Source organism: Hyalella azteca, unplaced genomic scaffold (assembly GCF_000764305.2).
Source record: "Hyalella azteca isolate HAZT.00-mixed unplaced genomic scaffold, Hazt_2.0.2 contig6394, whole genome shotgun sequence".
Classification (NCBI taxonomy): Eukaryota; Metazoa; Arthropoda; class Malacostraca; order Amphipoda; family Hyalellidae; genus Hyalella; species Hyalella azteca.
This window is the reverse complement of record NW_025936557.1, coordinates 72,437-84,929: the sequence shown is the minus strand read 5'-3', so window position 1 is coordinate 84,929 and position 12,493 is coordinate 72,437. Positions and strand designations below refer to the sequence as shown.

At 37.3% G+C, this 12,493-nt stretch overlaps 2 protein-coding genes across 2 annotated transcripts; both read left to right on the top strand.

Moving 5' to 3' along the window:
- Window positions 1-6: 6 nt before the first annotated feature.
- On the top strand, window positions 7-7,294 carry LOC108666972 (pre-rRNA-processing protein ESF1). The gene is made up of 5 exons (XM_047880814.1): window positions 7-153; window positions 568-747; window positions 978-1,568; window positions 2,135-2,332; window positions 7,271-7,294. The coding sequence occupies exons 1-5, from the start codon at window positions 139-141 to the stop codon at window positions 7,292-7,294; spliced, it is 1,008 nt and encodes a 335-aa protein (XP_047736770.1). The 5' UTR covers window positions 7-138.
- LOC108666977 (ESF1 homolog) lies at window positions 6,992-12,441 on the top strand. The gene is given in 10 exon segments (XM_018153955.2): window positions 6,992-7,523; window positions 7,862-8,177; window positions 8,355-8,581; window positions 8,822-9,024; window positions 9,485-9,507; window positions 10,083-10,282; window positions 10,702-10,836; window positions 10,838-11,152; window positions 11,710-11,940; window positions 12,249-12,441. Coding segments are annotated over 10 exon segments (1,938 nt in total). The 5' UTR covers window positions 6,992-7,415; the 3' UTR covers window positions 12,429-12,441.
- Window positions 12,442-12,493: the final 52 nt, after the last annotated feature.

Sequence of the window (12,493 nt, the reverse complement as noted above, 5' to 3'; positions counted from 1 at the left end):
TGTTTCAATCGTTTAAAATATTACTACGCCGTTGCCGAATGCAATTCTGTGGAGACGGCGCGCGTCATATACAAGACTGTTGACGGGACGTGTTTCAGGAATGGCGGTATCATCGATTTACGCTACATTCCTGACCATATGGTCTTCGATGAGGTGAGGACAGCGAGGTTTGCTCTGCATCAATATAATTGACCAGGACCATTTTTTAGCGCATTTTCATTTGTGGACTTAACTTTTTCATCCATCGTGAAGTCCATAAATGAAAATGCGTTCATAAATGAAAATGAACGTCGATCAGTTTTCGTCGACGAGAAAATGCGCTCTCTGCCACTCACTGCAGTGAGTACTACTGAGCTACATTTTTTAGTGTTATAGCTTTGGGGCTTGCATCACTTTGGCAGCTGTCAATTTTGAAAATTCAATCAAATACTGAGACATATTCTACTCATCCCTATTATTGATTTAACTGTCATTGCAAAACTGAATTGCGACTAGTTGGTGTATTTGAAGACGAATTCATTATTGCTCGCACAATATTTCACCATTGCTTTTCTCTCGATTTTGCAGACGCCCGAGTCCTCATGTTCAACTATTCCTGCGACCTATACGCGCACCACCGCCGACAAGTTCTTATCAGCGAACTACAGCAAAACAAAGTTCGATTGGGATGACGACCTCGACGATCGTAAGAAAAATCTCGAGAAATTCGCTGATGCTGACCAAGTTAAAGATGATGCCGCTCTCAATGTAAGTCTTGAATCATTTTTAGAAGTGTCCAAGTATTGACCCAACAAATTTGAATTTGTATTTATCATTTATTCTAGGAGATTTTTACAGTTATTTTTAATATTAGACTTTCAACTTCGTTGTGAATCTGATGTCTGATCCCTTTTAATCTCCTTATTTGCCGCTGCTTCTGCTGATAAAGATGGTTATTAACATTTTCATCAAATTCTTTTTAAACATGTTTTCTGCAGGAAATTCTTGCGTTTGAAAGTGACGATGAGGATGAACTAGAAGGCAATGAAGACAGCGACGTGATGGAGTTCACATCAGAGTTTGAAAGCGTCAGGAGCGAAGACCGAAGCAAGCGCGTGGAGCTCTACAGAGAACTGATGGCTAACCTGCACACCTACGACCCCGTCAAGGAAGCAGAGCGGCAGTTGCTGCAGAAGGCGTTGGGCGATGAAGCGGCCGATGCCATGGATTCAAAAGACGATACACACATGGAGATGGAGGTCGAGTTTAGCAGTGACGAAGAAAGCGATGAAGAGAAGGCTGACAAAAAATCAAAATCAACGGATAATTTGACGCCGTTCGAGAAGTATCTTAAGAAGAGAGATGATAAACAGAAGCAAAAGAAGAAAGCTAAGAAAGAAGCTATCACTGGGAAGAAATTGATAATCGATAAAGAAGATGAAGATATCCCCGATGACCTCAAAAACGACCCCTTCTTCAGGGAAGAGTTGGCACTGCGGAGAAAAGAAAGGTTGAAGCTCATGAAGGAGCATAGAGACGAACAGGACGCTGAGATGGCGCAAGAGGAGCTAGCTAAGGAAGAAAGAGAAGTGAGTGATTAATCTATATAGTTTGTTTACATAAATCTTTCGATTATATACACGCATCCTTGCCGGCATGTATCTCACTCATAACACAACTACTATATTTGGATTCAGGTAAGAATGTCTCCATAGGAAAAGATTAATTAAAGTTCATAATGATAAAGAAACTCACGCTTAAATTGACTTCCCTTTCTGTTTCATTTATGTTTTTTATTTATTCATTCATAATTTTTTATCCTGATAGTTCTATTGAGTTTTTTTCATGTTAATTTATCGAATGACTTCTTTATTATTTATTTGCTTTTTCATTCTATTAATTTCCCCTGTTCATATTAAATCTGATACATTGCTACATTTCTGCTAAGATTTAACATTCACTATTATCAAAAGTGGGCATAAATTAAAGTACTAGGGAAAAATTGTCTTTCTTTGCTATTTTTCTTTCTTGCTATTTTTTCCTTTTGTTGATAACAACAACAATGAACGATATAAAATGAACTTTAAAGTTCTAAGACTAATTTGCTTGAATTCACATAAATTTTTATTGAAGTGAACGACGTGTTTGCGCGCAGAAAGAGATGGCGTTGCTGATGCTCGACGACGACGGCTCGGTGTCGCGAGGTGTGGACATGAGGGAGCTGGTGCAGCAGGCCAAGCAGGACGCGGGCGGCAAGAAGAAGCTCAGTCGCTGGAAGCTCTCCAAGCTTAAGATCAAAGAGAAGAGGTTGGCTAAGCAGGGCGTAGTGCTGCAAAGATCTAGTGTTTTTGCAGTATTTCAACACGCAAATGTATGACGTCACCATTTCAACCATCAATGAACGCATGGAACTAAAACAAAGCTTAATATAAAGGAAAAGCTGGAGAGGTGACGGAATTACCTACGATGTCGGAATATACCGCGTTTACCCTAAGTTCAGGAAACACTTGTTATTTGTTAAGATGTTTTGTCTGACCAGTGAACAAAAATGGTTCACCTGCAAAGAAATATAAGCTCAAACAGAATAACTTAAGAAGGCCACCTTAGGCTTATAGCAACAAGTAATATAATTCAAGAAACAAAAATCCTTAACATGATGATACACTTTTTACCGCCCATCCCTTTTTACCCTGTTTCACAGTACATTCTCATTGTTCTGTGCTGAATAAATGTATATATTGTTCATATTAATCCATAAATAAAATTCTGAACAACATTTTTGAAAGCTGTTTGCGTTATGCAGTCATGCAGAAGCTCCATGCAGCAAGAAATTGAAAAATGAGCTTGCTCAGGCCTCTGCCATCTAGTGGTGAATGAGAAGGAACAATTTTCATCTAAAAATTTTAAGGTTTTCAGGAAATTGTCAGGCAACAGTTAAGATAAGTACCAAAATTCTTAGCTTACCATAAAGGGTAAGAAATTTTCTGTTAGATAATTTTACCATTGGTTTTTTGAGTGAGAAACAATGTTATTTATATGTCATTTAGAGAAGCAGTTTGTCTTTTTATTTTAGACTACTTTGGAATTAACCATTAATGCCGAGCGGTTCCATTTGGAACCAGCGGAAAAAAATGGATTCATAATAAAATTGTATGGACAAATCAATATACTAGTGGATGCGTAGGTTTGATACACGTCTTGGACCGTGGATGTGTTCTGGCAACGTTTGGTTCTGCTGCGCCGACTACTCCCTGCTCAGTTAACATTAAAATATTGTAAGTACCGGGGGTCAGACAGAAGGGCTTGACATCATTGCAGAGAAAGGTAAGTAGTTCATTCTAAGAATATATTATTTATAAGTTAGATGCAGAATTTAATCAATAAAGAGAGTACTTTCAATTCTGTATATGGTATTACGTGATATAATGTTTCTAAAGTCTTTTAGATCATGAAATATTTTGTCTGGTTCCAAATGGAACCGCTCGGCAGTAGTGTAAGCATTCCGGTCATCTCACTTTCCCAGTAGATTTTTTTGTGATATAGTTACGCATTGTATTTCAAAAACTTGTTTGTACTTAGAAATTATTTATTTAGATCTTAGATCAACAGTTTTTCTGTTATTTATTAGTGAACTATTATCTTTAGAGCTGTTAGGAATATATATCCCAAAAGTTGAAATATTTAGAAGTAGGTACGTTGAACACTAGGTATAAGATTGTTCATCCCGAGTCACTTTTTTCTAATTGTATTTTGGCAGATCATCACATGAAATAATTGAGATTTCGAGAGAAGAATAACACAAAGATCAAATATTTGCTACTGAACCTTTCACAGAAGCAGCAACAAACGAAACATACTGAGATTCAGATAACTCAGATGACGCAGCCACTAGCAATTCTGCTTGCTTATCGAGAATAGTCATTGCAGCAACAGTAATTATCACCAAATGTGAAAACAATTACTTTCGACAGAGAAGAAAGTCAACTGCGGTCATATACTACGACATATACGTGGCTAGCCCATGAGATTTAGTTATAAACTTTGGGCAGCAGATAAATCATATGATATTTTTCTGCAATTGAAGCCAATCGGTGGATCTAATAGAAAAAGAAACTTATTCATGGGCTGGAACATGGATTGGTCCCATAAACATGATACAATTGGTCCCAATCCAACATATTATATGTGATATCTATTCTGGTTTCATTTGGCTTCTCAAAAAACATTTGATAAAAAAGAATGGCTAGTGCAATAAATTTTCAAAATGATCAGTTAGGAAATGCAATAATGCAGGAGACCCTAAGTAAAACAATCAGGGCCTATAAGTGCACCCTTCTACTTCGATCCTTGATGAAGTGCAATACAACAATCAACAACATTGGCCAGCAAAGAGACATCAGAAGCACTGCAAATGCAGTGCTTCGTGAACAATGTTGACAACGCACCCACAAACATTCGTAAAATGGGAAACCTTCCTTTTCATTTTGAATGAATGGAAGCATTATATGCTAAAAATAAAATTGTATTCTGCCATTATTGATTTATCATCAGTATTGTCCATTATGAATACGTATTATCCATTACGAATAACCTTGCTTGATTTACCTTTGGAAAAAGTGTTGTTTGAAGAAACGTTATGTTAATGCCGAGCGGTTCCATGTGGAACCAAGCTATAATTTTTCACATACAACGAAAAATAAATATATGAACATATTTTTTGTTTATTACCATCACAAATGATATTCTCATAAGGAACAAAAAAAAATTCAGTAAATAATTCTCGTCATTAATGGGTTGAACTGATTCTAAAGCCTTCACAGCTTGAGCAAGCAAGTGCTGCATGTCTTGTCCACAGGGCTAGTTGTGGCTTTGCGTTCAGTGATTCAGTGCACATCCTTCTCTGGTCAGGTGAATGTCTAGGTGTAAAGACTCTCTCAAGCCGCATTTGATGAAGGTTAGTTGATGTGCATCAGCCCTCCAAACATCAGTTTGCAGAATTGTCTGTCATTCTTGGCCTCACAAAATGTTGGAAGTGATTAAATTATCTATTTTATAATTTTTATTTAATGTTGTTGCACAATTTCCATTAAAAATTAGTGGATTTAAGGACAAGCTTCACTGCATCCTGATCCATTCAACATACCGAAAATCATACTGTGTGCGCTTGCGGTCTTCCAGATTTGCAGTAATTGCAATTATCTCAAAGTAATTTCTAAAATGCAATAATTTCAATCCAAATGTGTTGGCAAGACCTACTGAAGGCAAAAATTTTGCTGCTGATGCAATGCCAAAGATCTTTCAATATTCACTCGCTTCCTGCACCCTTGGCTAGTCGAAAGTAAGAATTCCATGTAAAAATCACTCCATTTTTGTAATTATTATTCTACAAAGTGTGTAGAATAATAATAATATGTAATAATTAATACAAAGCGTGTTATTGTGGTGTCTGGTCATACTCAACATCATATTGGCAAACGAGGGACTTTTTTTAATCAGTTCATGTTTAATTTTCTCATTTACTCAAGATTTAAACCAATATTTTATGTATGAACTATGACGATGCTTGTATCCATAAATGGACCATCATACTTTGCTGGTCTACTTAGAGGACTTGAAATTGAACTTGAAGGAGAGTAAAAAAAACATTCTACTTTGCCACTATGCATCTGGTTCAAACAAACTTTGATGGCATGCCATACATAAGATAAATAGCAAGAGAAAAATAAATAGATACATGAGATGGGAAAGAATAAAATGACTAAGCACTAGATTCAAAGGATCTATGAAATAGTTCTGTCTTTAGACATCAACACAACACCTGCATTAAAGGAGCCAAAATTACAGGAGCTGGCAGACACCAGACTGTTCCATCTTTAGGCATTGGCAAAACACCTGCAACAAAAGAGCCAAAGTTACAGAAGCTGGCAGATGCCAGACTGTTCCATGTTCTGACAGCAGAGACTGGGAACACTCTGTTGGTGACAGTAGACATGATGGTAGATAGACGTGTTGCTGCTACGACAAGGTCTGCTGTTGATGACAAGTGTAATTGTCTTGTAGTCTTATTTTCAAGGGCTGGAATGCTGGCTTAATGCTTTAGCAAACTTCACTAGTTTGGCTTGTTGACTTTGGTCATCAACCTCCAAGCTGCTCAAGCTTGAAAAGCAGGTGCAAGGGAGATTGAAATCTCCACTAATTATCAGGCTTAGGGCTGGATCACCCAGTCCAGCCATCGTGGTCTCTATTTCCTTTAGGGTTGTATAGAAATATACCAATGGGCATGCAGGTGGCCTCTGGACTACAGCTATTCAGTGGAAGCTATTTATGTGGAGTAGCACGTGTTCAACAAAGCCATCAGTTTCCAGATTCCGATCTCAATTCCATCGTGCTTCTTGCAAGAGAGTTCCTAATTTAAACAATTAGTACTTCCTTATTCTTCCTTTCCATTTGGTCTGCAAGATAATGTTGGAATCCTTCCATTGCAAATTCTGCATCAAGTATGTCTTTTTTATGTGCAACACCGTTAGTTCAATCACAAAGATCCCTCCCTTGTTTGCCTTATCTATTGGCATGCTAATCTTGTGATGCGCCCTTTGTGAGAAAAACCCCTTGGTGTTAGCCAGTAGAATGCTAGATTCTTCTCTTCTTGGTGCTCTTATCTGCAGCAACATTTCTCTACCAGGCATCCTTGGCACAGACGTTTCTTCATTTGGTGTTGCATTAGTTCCAGCTGATAGATTTGGTGTTGCATTTGGTTCTTCATGTCTAAAAAAGCACTGAGGGTAACCTCTGTCCCTCCATGTGCATCCCTATCCCATACTCGTGGGATACTCCCTGAAGTAGCTAGGTCATCTCTCCTTCTCCAGGAACCACCCTCTTAATTGATCATTTTAACAGTGTTTCCCACAACCCTATAGCTGTCCTGTCTTTCATGTGATGGTGGGGACTGTGAGGATGCTGGAGGGGCCTGGTGTCCAGCAGGAGCCCTTTGTTGTTAAAGTGAATCCTTGCTGCCCCCTCTTCAGCCAGCTTACTCCATTTGTTCATGTGACTTTATGTGAAGAATCGTGTAGTTGTCATATATGCAATCTTTTTTGTTCATAACATTCCAGACTAGCTTAGGGTGATAGAACATGCAGTTCATTCCGTTTTTGCTCCTTTATTTTGGTGATGCAATATTCTAATTAAGATTTGCTCTTCAAACCATGATTTTGGCCAGGAAAATGTAGTGTGATGAAAATGCCTTCTCAGTGTACTATGTGCTTTATCTCTCATTGCCCTTGACCTGCAGGCAGATATTAACCAAAATACTTGAATTGGCTGTGGGCTGGTTATTGCAAGTTTACAGAAGTCTGGAATCAACACAGAAAAGTTTTCATTTTATGTAGATTGATTGTTTTACTTAAAGCAAGATCTCTTTCATCAAGTTACTCATCATGGACAGCAGGTTTCACCATGTGGCTTCTGACCCCAGATTCAAGCCTCTAAAAGCAAAGAAGACTTTTATATCACCTGATGATAATCGTTTTAAATCACTACAACAGGTTAGTGTTATATTATTATCCTTCAAATATGTTATAACATAGATTAGTTTGTCAATATTTTTACAATTATGCAAGGTTCATTGTTCATTGGACTCAACAGAAAGTATTTAAAGAAAGTCTCCAGTATGAATGAACTACTAATATTTGTGACGTTTGTACAATATTATGTATTATGAATAACATTGCAACATTACTACAACATCCAAGATTTAAAGTCAAATTAATCACTGATGCATGTGATTTTTTATTTCCTTGTACATCATGAAATATTTTTATTTGAATAATGTATGACTCATTTTAATTTATAGTGAGCCCTAATTGAGTGCAAAATTCTTCAGAATGCAGCACTCCACAAAACTGTTGACCCTCGTGGCAGGAAGTTCAACATCAAGCAGTTACGAGCCCGGAAGGATGCAGTTCTTGATAGAACGCTGGATAGGGAGTCCAGTTCAAATTTGTTATCATCTTCAAAGAAAAGAAGAAGAGAAGGCAAAAGTGATGATAATGATTCCTCTTCAGACAGTGATGTCCAAAGGAAAGACTCATCTGACCCAGAAGAAGATGACTCAGACAATGAAGGTTTTAATAATGATGCTGTTGAGCAGTATGTTGAAAAAGATGAAAATGATCAATTGGTAGAGCAAATGCAAGAAAGTAAGTTTTACTTCAAGTATCATAATTTATACTCATTGCAAGTTGGATGAATTTTGATATAAATTTAAATTTTCACTTATGTAATTTCAATAGAGGCTAAAATGTAAAGTAATATATGCTAAATCTATTCAAGTAATTCAACATGTATGGCCTCAACAATTTCTTTATATTTTGCAGATATAAAAGTGAAGACCAAGAAAAAGGTGCTAACAGACAAAGAAAAGAGAATGATGGAGCAAATTCTTGACCCTGACATGGACATAGTGCGAGGTGTGAACACCTACAGTGACTCGGAGCCTTCTTCAGAAGAGGACTCGTCATCTTCTGAAGAGGAGGAGGAGGAGTATGACTGGGGACAGCTGGACAAAGATGCTCAGTGGGATGTTGATGGAAATACTGTTGAGGTTTGCTAATGAATAAATGCCATTTGTGCAGCCATTACGGTTACTCTTATTTTAAGCTATTTGGTTGGTTTTTTAGCTTAGTTTGTTTTGATTAGGTTGTATAAGGTCGATAATTTTGTATTATGTATAAACTAATGTCCTAATTGCAATATTTAAACGACATAAAGTTCTATTCTTTTGTTCCTTTAATTATCAGCTTTCCTCTTGAATACCATGTTAGTTACCAGCTTTTCTTCTCAGGAGACCAAGCGGCTGGCCGTGTGCAACCTGGAGTGGGATCGCTTCAATGCTCAGGACATTTTAGTTGTTCTTAATTCCTTTGCTCCAAAGTTAAGTATACAATGCCAGTACCAAAATTACTACTGTACTGAGATTTTACTATTGACCACTAATTATTTTCAGTGTAAGAAAAATACATTTTTGCTCGTTGTTTATGATAACAAGTAAAAAGCCTTTTTTTATTAGCAACTTCTGCCAAAAATGACATGAATAGATTCTTCTTTACATCGTTTTAGAATTTTTAAAGAAGAATGCATCATGCATGTGAGTATGTCTGGTGTAACATTCACCATCCAATGTTTTATAAAGATGATGAGTGCTGCATTTGTTGTGGCAAGCTTTTGTAATGAACTTGATTACCAAATTTATCTCATAACATAACATAACATAGTGATGTCGGCTCTGAAGTGTAGGCCCNGCTGTGGAGGACATAGCAGTTTGTTTGTCTAATTGGCTTATAATGTCATTGTATCGTATCGTCTGCTTCACTTGTATTGTCTAATTGGCTTGTAATGTCATTGCTTGTATCGTCTACTTAACTTCTATCGTCTACTAGACTTGTGTTGTCTAATTTGCTTGTGTTGTCATTGCTTTTAATTAAGTTTCTGCCATTACCGTGCTTAGTACGAATGTTGAAGTAGAAGGAGGCACCTTATAATGAAAAGATTCTTTACACATGGCTGAGAATCCTTATATTTGATGTTTAGCTGAGTGTTTTTCAATGCCATGTCAAATATTAGTTACTTTTGATGATTAATCTCAGTTTGTGTCATGAGTCTTGAGACTTATTTAATCAGTCTACATGAATATTTTAGTCCTAATTATTCCTGCGTGTAAGTATTTAACTTGAATTAGAATTAGTTCAATTGTATATGCATTAACTAACAATCATTTGAAATATATGACACGTTCAAACTTCAGAATTTTTTCCATTTTATTGAATTATTTATTTCAGTTTACCGCCGTTTGTGTTTAATGCCTACAATATATATCAAAATGTTATGTTAAAATTAAAATATCAATTGTGCGCTGTACTAATCGATATGCAACACTGTTTTTTACTGATTATTTTTCTTGATTTCTGCGTAGGTATTGCACTTTGAGGTAAGTTAATTCTTAGTTAAGGGAAAATGTTAGATTTGCAAGCTTCAATCTGATCTGATGACATTGTTATCACTATTAAAGGCTAATTAACGAATCGCCTAATTTTTCTTGTTTTCAGATGACGAAGACCACAATGAAAAAAATTATGAAGCTATGCGAAAATTTTGTTTCAATCGTTTAAAATATTACTACGCCGTTGCCGAATGCAATTCTGTGGAGACGGCGCGCGTCATATACAAGACTGTTGACGGGACGTGTTTTAGGAATGGCGGTATCATCGACTTACGCTACATTCCTGACCATATGGTCTTCGATGAGGTGAGGGTAGCGTGGTTTGCTTTGCATCAATGTAATTGACCAGGACCATTTTTTAGCGCATTTTCATTTGTGGACTTCACGTTTTCGTCGACCGTGAAGTCCATAAATGAAAATGCGTTCATAAATGAAAATGAACGTCGATCACGTTTTCATCGACGAGAAAATGCGCTCTCTGCCACTCACTGCAGTGAGTACTACTGAGCCACATTTTTTAGTGTTATCGCTTTGTGGCTTGCATCACTTTGGCAGCGGTCAATTTTGTATATTGAATCAAATATTGAGACATATTCTACTTATCCCTATTATTGATTTAACTGTCATTATAAAACTGAATTGCGACTGACTAATTGGTGTATTGTAGGACGAATTCATTATTGCTCGCACAATATTTCAGCATTGCTTTTCTCTCGATTTTGCAGACGCCCGAGTCCTCATGTTCAACTATTCCTGCGACCTATACGCGCACCACCGCCGACAAGTTCTTATCAGCGAACTACAGCAAAACAAAGTTCGACTGGGACGACGACCTCGACGATCGTAAGAAAAATCTCGAGAAATGACGAAGAAAGCGACGAAGAAAAGGCTGACAAGAAATCAAAATCAACGGATTATTTGACGCCGTTCGAGAAGTATCTTAAGAAGAGAGATGATAAACAGAAGCAAAAGAAGAAAGCTAAGAAAGAAGCTATCACTGGGAAGAAATTGATAATCGATAAAGAAGATGAAGATATGCCCGATGACCTCAAGAACGATCCCTTCTTCAGGGAGGAGTTGGCACTGCGGAGAAAAGAAAGGCTGAAGCTCTTGAAGGAGCATAGAGACGAACAGGACGCTGAGATGGCGCAAGAGGAGCTAGCTAAGGAAGAAAGATAAGTGAGTGGTTAATCTTTGTAGTTTGTTTACACGAATCTTTCGATCATATGCACGCATCCTTGCTGGCATGTTTCTCACTCATAACACAACTACTATATTTGGATTCAGGTAAGAATGTCTCCATAGGAAAAGATCAATTGAAGTTCATAATGATAAAGAAACTCACGCATAAATTGACTTCCCTTTCTTTTTCATTTATGTTTTTTATTTATTCATTCATAATTTTTTCCTGATAGTTCTATTGAGTTTTTTTCATGTTAATTTATCGAATGACTTCTCTATTATTTATTTGCTTTTTCATTCTATTAATTTCCCCTGTTCATATTAAATCTGATACATTGCTACATTTCTGCTAAGATTTAACATTCACTAGTATCAAAAGCTGGCATAAATTAAAGTACTAGGGAAAAATTGTCAGATCTTTCTTGCTATTTTTTCCTTTTGTTGATAACCACAACAATGAACGATATAAAATGAACTTTATTGAAGTTCTAATACTGATTTGCTTGAATTAGCATAAATTTTATTGAAATGAACGATGTGTTTGCGTGCAGAAAGAGATGGCGTTGCTGATGCTCGACGACGACGGCTCTGTGTCGCGAGGTGTGGACATGAGGGAGCTGGTGCAGCAAGCCAAGCAGGACGCGGGCGGCAAGAAGAAGCTCAGTCGCTGGAAGCTCTCCAAGCTTAAGATCAAAGAGAAGAGGTTGGCTAAGCAGGGCGTAGTGCTGCAGGATATTGACAAGCAGACCAGCGTAGACCACAACGCTGCTCCTGTTGCTGCCGTAAGCTGATCTTGATCATTGTTCATAATGGATGTCGAAATAACTTTAATCGCAAACTAACGGTTGTAAATATGAGTTGCAATTGCAATACCGAAAATAACGTTAGTAATTGTATATTTAATATTTTTGTCGTAGTTATAATAATTAATAGATTTTATTTACGAATTTTCATTATAAAAAACCGACATATACGCGTTAAATCGTGCCTATTTTGCGTCATTGTAACGTCATGTGTTCGAGCCACTTTAGAATAGAATACCTGTTGTTAGTGCGCCTTGTGCTAATTTGGTATGTTTGATGCTGTACAGAAAGACGCGGTCACGGACGAGCGTTTCTCTGGGATCTTCAAGAACTGGCGTGCAAACTTGGACCCTTCACACCCAGAGTTCAGCAAGCACCACACGCCCTTCATGGACTCCCTTGTTGAAGAGGTGCAGGCTGGTGCGCGCGCCGGCAAACAGACGAAGAAGCGCCGTACTCAGAAATAAATTGTTCGTGTCTGCCTGTCTTTGAATTACGTTTTGTTCACGTTTCTGTTTATTAATTTCTCTTC